Genomic DNA, 16,483 nt, shown 5'->3' with positions numbered 1-16,483 from the left:
ATTACTGCTTTACAAGAACAAGATGAGTTAAGCTGTCATAATTTTCTCAGCCAGAGATCCTATGCTGTCAAAGAGTGTCAATTTTTAATCTGACACAGGGAAGAAAATTATCTGTTATTCTGACCTCTAATTTCTTGACATTTTAATGCCATAATTGCTGCTGTTAGTGCCGCAACCATGACTTCACCTGTCAGGGAAGAATGAATCAATATCCTTAAGCAGTTCTTCAAATTTTAACATTTAGTTCAAAGCTCAAGAATACATATATGGCTTACTTTTTAACTAACGAGACCTATGATATGTGGGTTTGCATGCAAATTAGAAATACTCAGCGTGAAAGAAAATAATTTCATTCATTGTAGACCTGGCACTCAGCTTCTTCGGCCTTTTTTTGCTGTCTATGATTTAATCTCACTAAAAATCACCTAATCAATCAGTGGTCTATACTGAGCATCTACTGTCTGCCGAGGGCAGTGCTAAGTGCACAGGAAGGTAAAATAGAACAGGAAGGGATGATCCCTGTTATCGAGGAGTTTGCAGCCTAGTGGGCGAGTAAAATGGTTTCATGCAGGTGAAAGACCACATCCATCTGCTAAAAACACAATATCTTGGAGCTGGGGGCAAAAAAAAAAATGTACTCAAACCACCATCCTGGGAATGTCCAGTGAAACTCAGGAAAGACCTCAACCAACACAGTTCAACACAGAGCAACCCGCAAGCACAAGCCCCACCAAGGAACAGGGACCTTCTCTAATTTCCACCTGGGTATTCTCTCCCAGAGCTTAGTACAGTGTTCTGCACACTGTAAGCACTTAATACTATTATTACTACATGCAATGAAAGTGTGATACCTCTGCATCTCTCCCCACTGCAAACACCCTTTCAGCAATAGTGGGTGCTTTCTTCTGGTGGTGGGAGTTTGTACAGGAAAACAAATGAAGAGCAAAGCTCACTACACGGAAGACAAGCGTTCATGGTGGACTGAACGGCCAAATGCTGATCTGAATACAAAGACCAAATAAAGGATGAGGTTTAAGAATTTGCCATGTCTGAAAGCTTAGTAGCATTTTAAAACAATCTACAGCCATAGAAAAAATATCTCCTAAACAAATTAAAGATCAGAGATGAATCCAGGGTGCACTTGTTATCTTCATCTGTGACCCATTCATTTTCTAGGCATTAGACAAGCCTATTAAAAATGGCACTTTATTTGCTTTGGAATTGCTTTCAGTTTCTGATGAACGTGGAGACAACTGATGCTAATTTCAGCCGCTTCAGAGGAGCCAGAGAGAAAAGGAAACAGTTCGTGAATTGAAAGCCACCATTCGGAAAGTTCCCCCGGGTTCTTAGTTACTCCCTGGAAGGGCAGACACTTTTCCAGAGCCCACAGATGCTATTTCCTGTAGCCAGCGCCGGCTCCGGTGCATTCTAATCTACCGCTGGCAAAATGGAAGCTGTCGTGCACTTATAGGACCCTACTAATCAGAAAGAGTTTGCGGGCTTCCCAAACCACTTCACTTAGTCCCAGAGAGTCATTTATGTACTTAACGGTGGGGCTCTGACTTTCTTTAACGATATGAAGGACGAACCAATACGGGAAAGGCGGGTCAAGACAGTAGTGGGCTTGAAGTAAGTGAGAGCTGCAGTCCTACCTCTGCCCCTGACCCGTGTGACCTCGGGGAAATCAGTTAATCTCCTTTTACCTCAAATTCCCCATCTATAAAGAGGGAGTAATAAATAGCATATGCTTTGCTCCTGTAAAGCACTTAGGAGTCTATGGTCAAGAGAACTATAGACATAATAAATGGATTGAAATAGGGCATGTTTATTATTCTGTGATCAATTGGATATTCTTGGGGAATAAATTACTCTCAGGGGGACAAAAACAAAAAGCAGCATATCAGGAGGCACACTGACTCTTTCAAAAGACTAATGCAATTTTGGTATCCTTGGATGAGGCCATTAGGGTGTACCCTGAAAGTGACCTAAAAGTGTTTCCTGGAGCAGTGACTAGGGCAAAAAAAAAACCCAACGGGGCTTTTAGGCTTAAATAATCCAGTTTGGCCACAATACATAACCCAAATTCCCATAATTTCATCTGGTCTGTGCAGTCCTGGGCTAAATTATGTGCTACATGAGATACCCAATGGTAGATGTTAAGTAAAGCATCTTATTCTTATTTTGGCTGATCCTGACTTCTCATTTTTGCTTCTGGAAATACAATTCTGTGCAGATTTGTATTTTATTGCATCTAATTACATGCTTATTGTTTGTTCTTTGAATACTTAGCCCCGAGGCTCCTACTTCACTTTCTGTGTTTTCAGTTTGGGAAATGAAATAATACCAACAACAAAAAAAAAGGGAATGAAAGAAAACAAGAGCGCATGAAAGCGAAAGAGTGAATGAGAGAGACAAAGGCTGGAAAAGGCCTACATGCAAATGGTCTTTGGTGTTGGTTCCATTCCAAAATCTACAAGTTTTCTTCCACTAAGTTGAAGAAAATTCCACAGCCTGGCAATTTATAAATTATTGCTTGTTTTGCATACAGCAGATGGCAGATATCTGGGGGGGAACGGGAGATCCTGTGTATATAGGTTCACCACTGCAGCACATTTAGCAGCTGTTGCATCTTCACACTTTTTGCCCAATTTTTAGATCATTTTCTACAAGGCTAAAATGTGATTTTACTCATAGCTTATATTTAACATTTCATTAAAAACCCACCTACATAATAGCACACTCAGTTTAATCAAGTTTCATTTCTGGGTAGCAAACGCACAGCTAACCTATGACGTACTTCCCGAAACAGTGTTGTTGCTTTTAAAACAGCAGCAGCAAAAAATCCACGTTTTGCATTTTTTTTTTAAGTTTGTCAGTGATTCTGAGAGACCAACATGCCAACCTCACTGCTTATTTTTGACAGGTAACTTACTGACATTCATCGGGAAGCTGGGGGCCAATATTTTGCTTGGATTTATGCTAAAAGGGCTCATTTCATGAAATGGCTGTTAGATCAAATTCACATCTCCTGAAAGCTGAGATCAATGTTGAGCGTTAAGTAGCAGTTATCACCTACCTCCCTGAGCACGGGGTCGGTGATGCTATCCAGGTTAACGGAGCCTTCGTAGGTCAGGTAGTGAAAAACGTTGAGGGCTCGGACTGCTTCAGGCCCTCGCTGCTTGTAGCCAAAGATGAGGTCAATCCACTGGTGAAGTTGGCAAGAGACAAACTCACTTTCCAGGGCCTGAAACAAGTTGTGAGAGAAATGATTAATCTTCCCACTTTCCGCTAGGCGAGAAGCATGTGAAATTGAATCGGTGGCATCTCCGAGTCACTTGGCATCCATGGTGGCCTAAGGGAGTTGAAACCAGATGGACCTAAGGGCAAAGGTTTCCCTGACTTCACCCTTCATGAGGCTCTGCATTAGCCCAGTCTAACACTGTTGCCTGTCCCTGCTGCTTTCTTAGACGGGGCGGCAGGCGGAAGGAGCTACAGTGGTACAGGCAGAGGGACGGAGTGCTGATGTGTCATGTCCACTAGGTGTGGAGGGACCCCTGTGAAAATCAATCAATCAATCAATCAATCAATCGTATTTATTCAGCGCTTACTGTGTGCACAGCACTGTACTAAGTGCTTGGGAAGTACAAGTTGGCAACATATAGAGACAGTCCCTACCCAACAGTGGGCTCACAGTCTAACCGTTCACCCATGCTCTCTAGCATCGGTGATTTTTCACCCTGCATATTCAGACCACATCTAAAGATAGATGGCAACTTATCTAGCCCCTTCCTGTAAGAGAGAAATAATGCATTCCTAAATGAAATATTACTGACTCCAAAGGTGTTTGCCAAAAGTCATTCTGTCTCCCAATAACGGGGCTCCGTACTTACTTTTGGGCCGTGGGAGGATGGGGGGTTGAAGGGGAACCTGGGAAGATTATCCCATTGTCAGCAGGACACATGCTCAATTCTTCTTCACATTCAAGATCCTGACAGACAGTGGGTACCTGGGAGTTCCTATGGCTGAGGTTTGCTCCTTTCCTTAGCCTCCCAGTTTTCCTTTCTTCCCCAAACACCTTGTCTAGCCGTACAGACAACAGCACACATGACAAGGAAGTTGGCAGAAGTATCATGTTCAGTTCTTCATTTTACTTTATTGGAAATAGCCAACTGTTAAGAAGTATTCTGAAAGAGTGACTAGTAAATATGGAATGTCTACCCTTAAGAATATATGAAATGACCCTAAATAGATCGATGTCCCGGCAAACTGGGATTTGGTCCCTAACGGTGTCAATGAGACTTTGACGAACTGTGTGACTGTTTCCCCCACTTTCAGATTAATTAATTAATTAATAATGGCATTTATTAAGCGCTTACTATGTGCAAAGCACTGTTCTAAGCGCTGGGGAGGTTACAAGGTGATCAGGTTGTCCCACAGGGGGCTCACAGTCTTCATCCCCATTTTACAGATGAGGTAACTGAGGCCCAGAGAAGTGAAGTGACTTGCCCAAAGTCACACAGCTGACAATTGGCAGAACCGGGATTCGAACCCATGATCTCTGACTCCAAAGCCCAGGTTCTTTCCACTGAACCACGCTGCTTCCCCTCTAAAAGATTCTGAATGGATCACCTAATAATTCTGACTTCTCACTCTATATTCCTAACTTTTCTTCCAGTAACCACTTATGAATCTCTCATCTGTGAATTTATCCAAAACTTTTTTAAACCTAATAATTTCAGCTTTCACAAATTCCTCTAATTACAAATTCCACATGTTTTCCCTCACCATTCTTCCCAGTTAGAGGAATGAGGAACATTGTAGTATCTACCTCTGCTTTACAGAAACACGATATATCTTTTTTACAAAAAAAAACTTTTCTCTGGAATGGAAAGAAATATACTTATGTGACCGTTCTACTGCCTGCATTAAAATGCTACATTGATTTATGATGGAAGCTTAGATCTCTAATGAGATAATATTTAATCATTTATATGGAAGATATAAAAGAACATAAAAGAATATGTATCATCTGAATATATAATTGCCCAAATTAAAGATTGAAGTGGCAAGAAAAGATATTTTGCAATGCGCATTTTATCCTTGCCAGCTTTCTTCACTGAATATTTAAAAAGTTTTAACTTCATACATTTAGCATCAATTTCTTGTATTATTTAAACGACATGAACACAATAACCACGGATGTGGCTTGTCTTATTTCAACATTGCAATAAGCATGCAAAATGGATTTTATAAATAAAATTTCAAATAAGCATATGGATATAGCATTATCTGGTTGACCCAATCTGAATTCTAGTTAAATGTTAATGCTAATCTACAAAAAGAGAAGCTAATGAACTTCTGAAAATTTAAAATGGGTTTTCATTAGTTGAAAAGAAAACTTTCTGAAAAGTATTGGCAGTTCAACTTCTTTCTCTCATTACCCCTGAAATTTCAGTGCTATTTTTCATGTTTCGAATTTTTATTTCTGAATTCCTCTCATTTTATCTTCCCGAGGTGTCTCTTTCTTTGCAAACTAAGTAATCTTATCCATGAGAGAAATAAAGATATTTTCATCCAGATTAAAACAGATTGATTGATATTTTTCCTCTTGTCATCTGCTATACATTGCAGGCTCCCTAACAGAGGTGGAGTCACAATAGAAGGGAGTAAACACAAATACGACTCGCTCAATTACACATCATTAAGTCCCATACTCAGACTGGCTTCCTCTGGCTTGTAAGGGGAGGATCTTTTCCTCTTGAATGTGAAAACCAAGTGTAAAAATCTCACAAATAGCTACAAAGACATATCCACAGTGCCCTACCCTAAAGGAACACGCCAACACCTCTTTTTTGCCTTTCATTATTTGCAAAAATGCACCTCTTGCTGTAATCAGTCAGCACAGGGCAGATTTTCAAATGCTGTTTAACTTCTCAGAAAACCCAGAAACGAGACCTGAAATTCTGACAGACGAGCTGATGTCTACACAATCTGAGTGGATTCCATAAAGGTTCCTTTAGCTTGATGGGTGGAGTTCTCACAAATGGTTGGTACTAGAAATTATTTTACCAATGCAGACTTGGATCAAGCTACTTCTGCTGGAAAGAGCTTCTTAAAACACCCTTGCCTCTCACAGATTCAGTCAGTATTTATTAAGCCCCTACATCTACATCATATTTCTTTCTCAACAGCACCAACTTTTAGTATAGGAAGAGCATGGTCACCCGGGTCTTCACCTGGGTCTGCTGTGTGCCTGCTGTGTGACCGCAGGAAAGTCACAACTTCTCTGGGCCTCAGTTCTCTCAATCGCAAAACAGGGATTCAATGTCTGTTCTCCCTCCTCCTTAGAATGTGAGACCCACGTGGGACTTGACTATCTTGTATCTACCCCAGCATTTAGTACAGTGCTTGGCACAAGGTAAGTGCCTAACTATTATTATTAGTAATAGAATTATGGATTGAGTCTTGCACAGGTCAATTAAAGTGAAAGATCAAACAGTTATCTATCTGGCTCAATATTCCACTTTATTTGGACTGGGCAGTACCAACTATTGATTGTTCTGCAGGGTTGAGCCCCTTTTGCTGATTCGCAGCATGGCTCAGTGGAAAGAGCACGGGCTTTGGAGTCAGGGGTCATGGGTTCGAATCCCGCTCTGCCAATTGTCAGCTGTGTGACTTTGGGCAAGTCACTTAACTTCTCTGTGCCTCAGTTCCTTCATCTGGAAAATGGGGATTAAGACTTCGAGCCCCCCCCGTGGGACAACCTGATCTCCTTGTAACCTCCCCAGCGCTTAGCACATAGTAAGCACTTAATAAATGCCATTATTATTATTATTTATGGCTGAAGGTCCACATTCGTGCAAAGCCTTCGTTTGTGGAGACTGCTTTGTCTCCCAAATGGATGAGCTTGCCTAGGGTGCTCAGAAGCACAGTGAAGTGTGAGTCCCAGTTTAAGTTCATGTGAACCAGTCTGAACAAGTCTGGATAGTTTGATAAGCGTTAGTCTAGCATTCTTTGGGCAGGGATTCACCGTAGAAAAGGTGGGTGTTTCAACAGGCAGCTGGTAATTGGCAAGGAAAACCTGAGTGGGGTCTCCTGAACCACAATTAAAGGGAATCGAAAATGTCAATTCACTCTTCCCCCCCACTACATTTAGAGGCAAATTTCAGATTTGAGCTTACAAGCACTGTATGGGGTAGGTGTACCTGTCACATTTCAGATGTTACTTTAGCTGCACAAGATCAATATTCAGCAAACAGCTAGTTAGAAACATGACAGGTAAGGTTGATCAGATGATGGGAAAGCATTCCTTATGTTTTCTCAACCATTTCTTTCACTGTGACAGGGAGAAAATTTTGAGATCCAATTTAGAGCCTTCAAGATCTTAATTTGGCTCCTAAAGCCACAAAGCAAATTAAAATGTTGAATATCACCATGATGAATTATTAAACACGGAAATGAACTGTCCATAATAATAACTTTGAATTCGACATGGTCTATAATGGATATATGAAAATTACTTATTGGTCCCTTCGGTTTTTATCAGTGAGCCTCTTCACAGCTATACATTCCAGAACTCTGTAACAAGATTTAAATGCACACAGATACAGGCTCAGAAATGTTCAAAACAAAACACAACCTTGGTTATTAGACCATTAGAGTTCTAATTGTCTTAATAGCTTGCTTTACCCTAGACTTGCATATCTATAGGCAGAGGGAATTGCTTTTAGCCTGGGTAAACCTATTCCCAATCCATAACCCTTCTCTGGGGAGATGGCAAGAAGGAAATAGGGATGTAATTTAAACCAGATAGGATACCTACTTGATGGGAAATACATAATTTTAATTTCCACTTTGTCCCAAGGGTAGAGGCAGGAGAACTGAGACTGGAGACTTGTAAAAACATTTTAAAACTCAAGGGGGATGAGATTAGGCCCTTGATTTCAAGTGTGAATGGGGACTGCTTAAAATGAAATCTATTTGTTTTTTCTAGCCCGCAGGCCACAAATCACTCCCTCTTATAGCTTTTTTAAAAAAGTACCAAAACCGCCTTTCTCTTATCAGCCTAAAACATAGTTTCCAATCCTCCTTCCCATGTCTTCTGGGGTTATCAATATGGTATTGTCAGTAGTCAAGAAACTTTTCTGACGGGGAATGATGTTTAAATAATCTAAGGATATTACTTATGAAACATTGCTCTGTACATATTAGTAGTCACCATACATGGGGAAGCAGAAACAAGATCAGGCACTGTGTACAAAATTTTGAATAATTAGGTAAATATAAATAATTGGAGGTTTAAAATGAGGGTCCCCATTTCATTAATTTTTCTTTTCCTTTCTCTTCTTTCCTTGTAGTTCTCTTCTTCCAGGAAGGGCCAAGATAAAATGGAGGCAGTGACAAGAAAGATTCCAGGCCATAGCCCAAGCTTGGTGGCTTACTGAAAGGGATGTTGGTTCTAATTTTAATTGGCATTTATTCTGACATTTACACCATCCTAATTTACATATATTTACATGAAATTCCTGCTTGTTATTATTTACCCCTCTGTCTAGGAATAGTTGTGTGTGCCTCAGAGGCAACACAGGAATTGCCTTAGAGAACTAAGGGGCACTACATTTGTAATTAGTTATGGTATTTACTAAGCATATTAGCTGCTAAATATTGGGGTAAATACCAGATAATCAGATCAGATAAATCCCATCTCACAAGGGGTTTACAAACTAAGAGAACCATTATCTTATTTTCATTTTGTAGATGAGGACACTGAAGTCCACAGAGGTTAAGTGACTTGCCAAAGGTTGCACATGAGACCAGTAGCAGAGCTGGGATTAGAACCTGGGTTTTTTAACTCCCAGTTTTGTGCTAGTTCTGCTAGGCCACAACATCTCCCTACCCAGACTCTAAAAAAAACCAACAGCAGCCAGAGTCAAGGGATTGTGCAAAACATGGAGAAAGGTACCCGGAGCTAGATTGTAACAGGCATCGTGTGGCCAGGTATCATGTTATCTCCCATTACACTCTCCCGGATATGTAGTACAGTGCTCTGAATATGGTAGGCACACCATGAATACTGTAGATTTATTTATTTTTCAGTGAATGAAACTGATGAGCTTGGAGCCTTGGCTACACCTTTTTAATTAAAAACATTTAAAGTCCAATTTCTTGGATCAGTATTTGGCAATTTTCAATTTTAAAAGTCTCATTTTAAATGCCTGAGGTATGCCTACCGGAAATTCAAATACAATTTTATTTACCAGATAGTCCCTAATGCAACCTGTTCTGTTAAAATGCACATAAACTCAATCGTATTAAGCATAAACAAGAAACTTCCACATTCCATAATCTCCCTCTATGGGGTGGTCGATCCTCAGACTTAGATTGGAAGTCCCATGTACAGCAGAGGCTGTGTCTGGTTTTTTAGGTTTCTATCTAATCTAGGGTGTAGCACAGTGCTGGTACCAAGCATAATAAATACCAGAATAGATGCCCTGAAAAAAAAGGTTTCTGCACCCTGGTGTAGTGCAGGAGCCAAATGCAACTTGGGCCAAATTGAGCCCTAAAATAGTTCAGAAATGTAGATTTTTACTTAATCATGGGGACTGCTTGCTGAATTCAAATTACTTTCAATTCTCAGATGTCTGAATTTAGTAAGCACAGTGCTTCAGCTGAAGAGCATCAGCGTTTATTCTGCATTTCCTAAATGTTTAACATATTTTCTTGGCTGTCAGTGCACAGTTAATTTGTGTGCACATAACTGATAGATAAATGGGGGAATCTTCCTAAAATGCAAAGCAGAACGTGCAGAATGTGGTTGGATTATTACTTCATACCATGAAGCACGAGATGGTTCACTTTTTGGTGGAGCGGTGGGGGGGTGTTGGGGGGAGTGGGAGTGTTTGTGTGTGGTGGTGAATGAATCAGAGAGGTCTCCTTTGCCTTGTGGTGGCTTTCTTTCTCACTAGACAGAAACTCCTTTCCCCCAACCATCCTCAGTGTCTTTGGCCCAGGGCTGGGAAGATCAAGACAGACCCTGTTTCATTACAAAATGGGGACACGACAAGATGTGAGAAGATGGGACACCTGTGCTCAGTGGCAGTCCAGTGAACCTGCTTCGTCAACTTCTCTGACCAACCCTCGCAGGAAAACTAGGGCCAATTCGGCTCCTACCCCAGAAGCAAGGGCAACATCACAACCACCTGAGCGGCATTGGTGGCTTTGACCTCAGGATCCTCACTGTTGACTCCCATAATCTGGCCACAGTTTCCTACTACTTCCAGTGGGGTGTGAGGGACTCTAGAAACCTGTGTGTCCATGGGGAGGGGGGGTAATGCATAATGAGCTAGTTGGTGTCCTTAATAAGGGGTTCGATGCAACCTAGGGGTCTCTGCCACCGAGTCTTTCTGTGTGCCTGGAGCACCCTCGGTGGCAGATTCGAATCGCTGTGGGTCCTGAGCACCTCTCCCGGGCACCTGTTGCCAAACAGCTTGACTCAAGGGCCAGAGTCAATGAACAGCCCAGGAATCTCAATCTAAGTGATTCCAGGGAAGCAGCGTGGCTCAGCGGAAAGAGCCCGGGCTTTGAAATCAGAGGTCATCGGTTCAAATCCCGGCTCTGCCACCGGTCAGCTGTGTGACTTTGGGCAAGTCACTTCACTTCTCTGGTCCTCAGTTACCTCCTCTGTAAAATGGGGATTAAGATTGTGAGCCCCACGTGGGACAACCTGATCACCTTGTAAATTCCCCAGCGCTTAGAACAGTGCTTTGCACATAGTAAGCGCTTAATAAATGCCATCATTATTATTATTATTATTAAGTGGATGTTTACAAAGGGATGGGGTGATTTTTGACGAAAATTTGTGCAGTGCAGCAGACTGAAAGCTCCCTCTAGAGTGAAAGCTCCTTATGTCTCTTGCATTGTACTCTCCCAAGCATTTAGCACAGTGCTCTGGGCACAGTAAATGCTCAATACCACTGATTGATTGATGCAAACCAGATATTTGTTCAGTGTGGTGGGCAACTTCAGACTTCAGATGTGCTCAGTACCAAAAACTGTTGAGATTTCACAGACCGTTCCCAGAGACCTTCCCAAATTCAGAACTTATATGTTTTAGCACAACATGGGTTCATGTGGAAAAAACTCAACCTAGAACCGTCCCTTTGAGTGGACTGAATCTTTTCTTTTTTAAAAACAGAAAGGGCAGATTGAAAAGGCCATGCTCCAGTGTCTCACTGCGGGTTCCTTTGCCTTGTCTGAACTTGCTGAAGCTGAGGAATACCCAGAGGTCTTTGGGGACTGGGAGGTTGAGTGAGGCTGCAGATGTGCGTCGGGGAAGGGCTGCTTTCCCAAACTGGTAGATTATGATTGATGAACCCAGCATTACGCTAATGTTATCAGGGACACTTACTGTTTCTGTCCTCTGTGACATCACTGGGGTCAGACCATAATCACGTTAGCATTGAACACAATGCTTTATTAATGTTTCATGAGTAAGTCAGTAGTAATCAGTCTGGCTTTCCAAGGATAAATTAAACTGCTACAACCATCCCCGATGTATAAATTGAATGCTTTTAGTATCCACCGAAAGGCACATTTGCTAAAAGCAAACTGACCGTCGCCTTTTCTGGCCTTCTAATGAGGCCATTTTACACAAGTTTCACTGAGTTTCTTCAGCAGAGAGTTGTTTCCACTAAACACTATACACTGAAGAAGAGAAACCCCAATCAAATCATGCTCTAAAGGCTTTTCATCGAGGGATTTATAGAGCCACGCTTTATAAAAAAGGCATATGCTATTTTATATGAATAAAGGCTGCACCTACAGGTTTTGGCAAGCAAATGAAATATCACACTTAATTTGGAATGAACATGAAGCAATTTTAGTGTTGGTGGCATTTCTGATTAGCAAGCAACCAAGGCAGAACGAATCAATCATATTGATTAGACTGTGAGCCCACTGTTGGGTAGGGACTGTCTCTATATGTTGCCAACTTGTACTTCCCAAGCACTTAGTACAGTTCTCTGCACACAGTAAGCGCTCAATAAATACGATTGATGATGATGATGATTGGGTGCTTTGTGAGAGCACTGTACTAAGTGCTTGGGAGAGTATAACAACAGAATTAGGAGATGCATTCCCCACACCAATTTATCCCGCCACACACCCTTGCGGATGTGGGTGCCAGTTTCTGCCTCTTTCCCTTGCTTTACTTCTCCAAAATAATAATAATAATAATTATAATCATTGTATTTGTTAAGTGTTACTATATGCCAAGCACTCTTCTAAGCGCTGGGGAAGATACAAGATAATCCACATGGGGCTCACAGTTTAAGTAGGAGAGAGAACAGGTATTGAATCCCTGTTTCACAGATAAGGAAACTGGGGCCCAGTGAAGTTAAGTGACTTGCCCAAGGTCACACAGCAGGCACGTGAAGGAGCTGGGATTAGAACCTGAGGTCCTCTGACTCCTCCTGACCTGAGGCAGCCAGGGTGAGGAGCGGAAGGAAATGTGTCTCCTGGCCCAAGAGCTCTGGGAAAATCAATAGGAGCAGGTCCTTGGGCCCATAAGGGCTTGGCAGGCCCACAGGACACCTGGCATCGGACTGAGCCTTCTGGCTACCACAATTCCTGAGGGGCAGTTTTGGAGGTGCCCCAGAGTTAGGGGGTGGGATGGGAGGAGAGGGAGGAGAAAATCTGGGTGACCCTGGAGTGTCACTGGCCCAGGGATTTGCACCCGGGAATCTCCTCTCCCCATCTCTTCAGCTTCAGTGAGAGTGGGCAAGAAATGGACGGAAGCAGGGGTTACTTCCAGGTGTTAGTGCCTGAATAGAGACAAGACCAGAGGTGGAAGAAAATGTGTCCCTGGCCCCTCCCCGGGCTCCTACCTCTGTTTACCTAGAACTGCTGCCCTCCTAGCCCTCCCCGTTCTCTTATGGACAAGAGAAAGGGCGAGGACATGCTGATGGCTGAACAGAGTCTTTCTCATTTGGAATAAAGAATCCCCTTTCCGCTCCTTTAGTATATACATCCCACCCTTTCCAAGTCCATTAAAACGTCATCCAATCATTCCCTCAGAGTAATTCCATCATAATCCAAAAAATGTAATCAAATGCTTCAAAGAAATGCCAGCACGATAGACAAGTCTAATGTACTTTCTCAAAACCCACTGCTCAATACACCCAACACTAAATAAGCACTCCACTCGAAAATCTTCCCAAGGCCACCCTCTCCTCCACAATCCTCTGCTATCCACCTTTTCCTCACCAGCTGGCTTCAAAAGGCTGTTTCTTGCCAATTCATAAAACTGAACGCCCCTGATAATCTTTATCGATAGCTATGATTATCTATGTGCCTTTTATGTTGAGGCATGTGGTTTGAGGAATGTTTTCTTGTAAAACAGAGGACAATCAATTTTTCAGCTAGAAATTTCACAAGGGACACATTCCTGATGTCTTCTCTTCAGAATGCACTGTGTGGAAAGTGTGACATTTGGTATGGTTGTGTAGTTTCATACATAGGAAATTCCTGGGGACAGAAGAGTGTATTTTGTCCCCCTGACTCATCAGCTTGCTTTCTCCCACAGGAGCAAATGGCTGGATTTCCCTCTTGGTACTGATCCTCAGTAAAGGAGAATCCACTGTTCAGGAAACAGAGCTGTCCAACTTCATTTCCCTACATTTCTTGCCTTACCTCTTAAAAGGTGAAAAGCCAATTTGATACAACATCATTTTACATTTTTTTTTTTTACAAAAGACAGGATTTGGCATTTAACTTCCTTTTTCTGACATCCCAAGTAAATAACCAAAATCTCTCTTACCATCCTGTTTATTCGGACAAAATCTTCTGGCTTTTTAGCCCACGGAGGAAGCTCTACATCATTGACAACGACTTCATCTTCTCGGACTCCCAGATTATATCCATTACTGTTGACAAACATCTCTGGTAGGTAATAAAACTCCGGAATTAATTCCTGCCAAAGACAGAGGCATAACCCATTATGTCTACTACATGGAAAGCAGCTGAATGATATTTAGTCTTCATTTCTTTAATAATTGAGGATGCATCTTGATGTCTCCAAAAAGCTCATCTTTCTTCGATGCTTTTCTCTGGCCAAGAAACGACAAGGCAGATCTGATGTAATACTTTATTGTGGATTATGTTTTCAACATTCTCTTCTGGAAAATAGGTTAAATGTCATCCTTCCTCAAGTTGCTTTCCAAAACCACTTGTACTAGGCAAACAGATGCATATGAATTCGCTATAAAGGCACATTAGCCTCAATGAACAGAATTTTGTTTTAGAGTTTCCTTCTATTTCATGTTATCCACTTACCGCAAAAAAGATCCAGCATTTCAAGTTTTTATTTACTCCCCTTTTAGTGCCGTTTATGAAATACCCAAGAAAAGGAAAGTTGTTGGCAATAATTTTCTTAATTTTATGATGTTATTTTATTTTCCAATGTATTTGGGGTGACTGGACACCATTCAAGGGATAAAACAAAATTCTAGCCAATGGAAATTTGAAAACCTTATTCCCTTAACATTAGCAAAATTAAAAAATTAAAAATTAAAAATGTAATGCAGACAACCTGAAAATTTAGGCGTTGGTTAACTAGAAAAAAAAATTGCTGGGTTGCTCATAGTACATGTTTTACAAACATCTAGGTAATGTGGCTTAATTTCTAACAAAGGAAAACCACACTAGAAATAGAATGATTTTAAGTCTCATAAATGTTTCCATTTGAGATGCCTATTATTTCCAGCAGCTGGTTCAGGAGAGTGATTTAGAAAAACAATCCTGCTACTTTAAAATGTATCATCTTTTTCTCCAGTATCTTCATTGGGATTACATTTACTAAATTACTTTGTTAAAAGCATTAGGGCATTTAGTTGTATAAACTGATGATCAAAACTGATGACACAGCATCAGGAATTTGATGTGGTCTTCAAATGGTAGAGGGAGGGGGAAAATAATCAGACATGAAAGCATCCTATTAAATTTGATCCTTCACTCTCTCATGGAGAAGTACAAGTGATGCCTTTTAGGTTTTGCCTTTAAAATGAACAAGTATCAATAAAAATCGAGTTGTCTATTTTCTATGCAAAGAATCTGCTGTGATAATCTATCCCACCGCTAACAAAAGCATGCTAAGTGAAATGCAATGAAATATTTAAGCATTAATTTTACGTTACATTTCAATAACATCAATTTTTAAAAAATATACCTCCAATAATGTACCTGTATAAAAAAGTGTTTTTTAAATCAAAATTGAGATTGCTTAACAACCAAGTGTTTTTCTATCACATGAAGTTTCTAAACCTTACAACGCTATGTTGTATTTCACTTTGAGATGATTGAAAACTAACCTCCCTCCCTTTCACCCATTTGCAAGCAAAATAGAGACAGTGGAATTGTCTTCTCTCAAATGGACAGTCTTGAGCCACTTATTCTCACAGCTGCAGAAAGTTGGCCTAAACTCAACACTCCACTTGTTGTGGCATACGGTAAGCACTCAATAAATACCACTGATTAACAGATAGCTGATGCCCAACAACCCAATTCTAATAAATCATAGTACTGGATGACTCTTGTGAGCCATCGAGCACAAGAGAAGAATGGAATATAGAGTTACTTGATTTTAGAAAAATTCTCATTCTTTCCCACCCCTCTCCATTCAGCTACTGAGAATTAAGGAAGTCCCTATATTTAGCATTAGCATTTTACATAGATCCCAGGCCAAAAAATAATTGTTGTCCAAGATGATGATGCTTTCAGGTCTTCCAAGTGGGATGGGGACCTCTGGGGGCCAAAGGCAAATAGGAAGATAGGAAAGAGAGGGCACACCAGGCAGAAAAATAAAGTGACGGAGAGAGAGATGAAAGAGACGAGAAAGGGCAGAAATAGAGAAACAGGAGTGGGGCAGGGCAACCCACAGCTGTGTGTCTGGATGAAGCAGCATGGCTCAGTATTAAAGAGCCCGGGCTTTGGAGTCAGAGGTCATGGGTTCAAATCCCAGCTCCGCCAATTATCAGCTGTGTGACTTTGGGCAACTCACTTCACTTCTCTGTGCCTCAGTTGCCTCATCTATAAAATGGGGATTAAGACTGTGAGCCCCCCGTGGGACAACCTGATCACCTTGTAACCTCCCCAGCGCTTAGGACAGTGCTTTGCACATACTAAGCACTGAATAAATGCCATCATTATTATTATTATGCAAGCACGCACACACATAACACACAAACACACATGCCATCACTGCTTTTTCTGCTTGATATGGCTGCTTTATTATCTGTTAATCAATGACATTTTTGAATGGTATTTGTTAAGCACTTACTATGTGCCAGCACTCTACCAAGCACTGGGGTAGACACAAGTCAATCAGGTCGGACGCAGTCCCTGTCCCACATAGGGCTCACAGTCTCCTGTAGGAAACACTATACACAGAAAAAAAAATACTCTCACCAAAATGTGGGAAACGTAGAAG

General features: G+C 41.3%; 1 protein-coding gene across 7 annotated transcripts in view; it reads right to left on the bottom strand.

Moving 5' to 3' along the window:
* NBEA (neurobeachin) overlaps positions 1 to 16,483 on the bottom strand; it is a 448,073-nt gene that overhangs the window by 25,795 nt on the left and 405,795 nt on the right. For all 7 annotated transcript variants that reach the window (XM_038761708.1, XM_038761703.1, XM_038761704.1 and 4 more), the window contains 2 exons: positions 13,817 to 13,969; positions 3,077 to 3,244 (listed from right to left, as the gene is read on the bottom strand). In XM_038761708.1, the coding sequence (XP_038617636.1) occupies positions 3,077 to 3,244; positions 13,817 to 13,969 (321 nt within the window). The remainder of the gene's footprint in view (positions 1 to 3,076; positions 3,245 to 13,816; positions 13,970 to 16,483) is intronic.

Source organism: Tachyglossus aculeatus, chromosome 20 (assembly GCF_015852505.1).
Source record: "Tachyglossus aculeatus isolate mTacAcu1 chromosome 20, mTacAcu1.pri, whole genome shotgun sequence".
Lineage (NCBI taxonomy): Eukaryota > Metazoa > Chordata > Mammalia > Monotremata > Tachyglossidae > Tachyglossus > Tachyglossus aculeatus.
The sequence above is the reverse complement of the archived record's forward strand: the minus strand, read 5'-3'. Positions and strand labels throughout refer to the sequence as shown.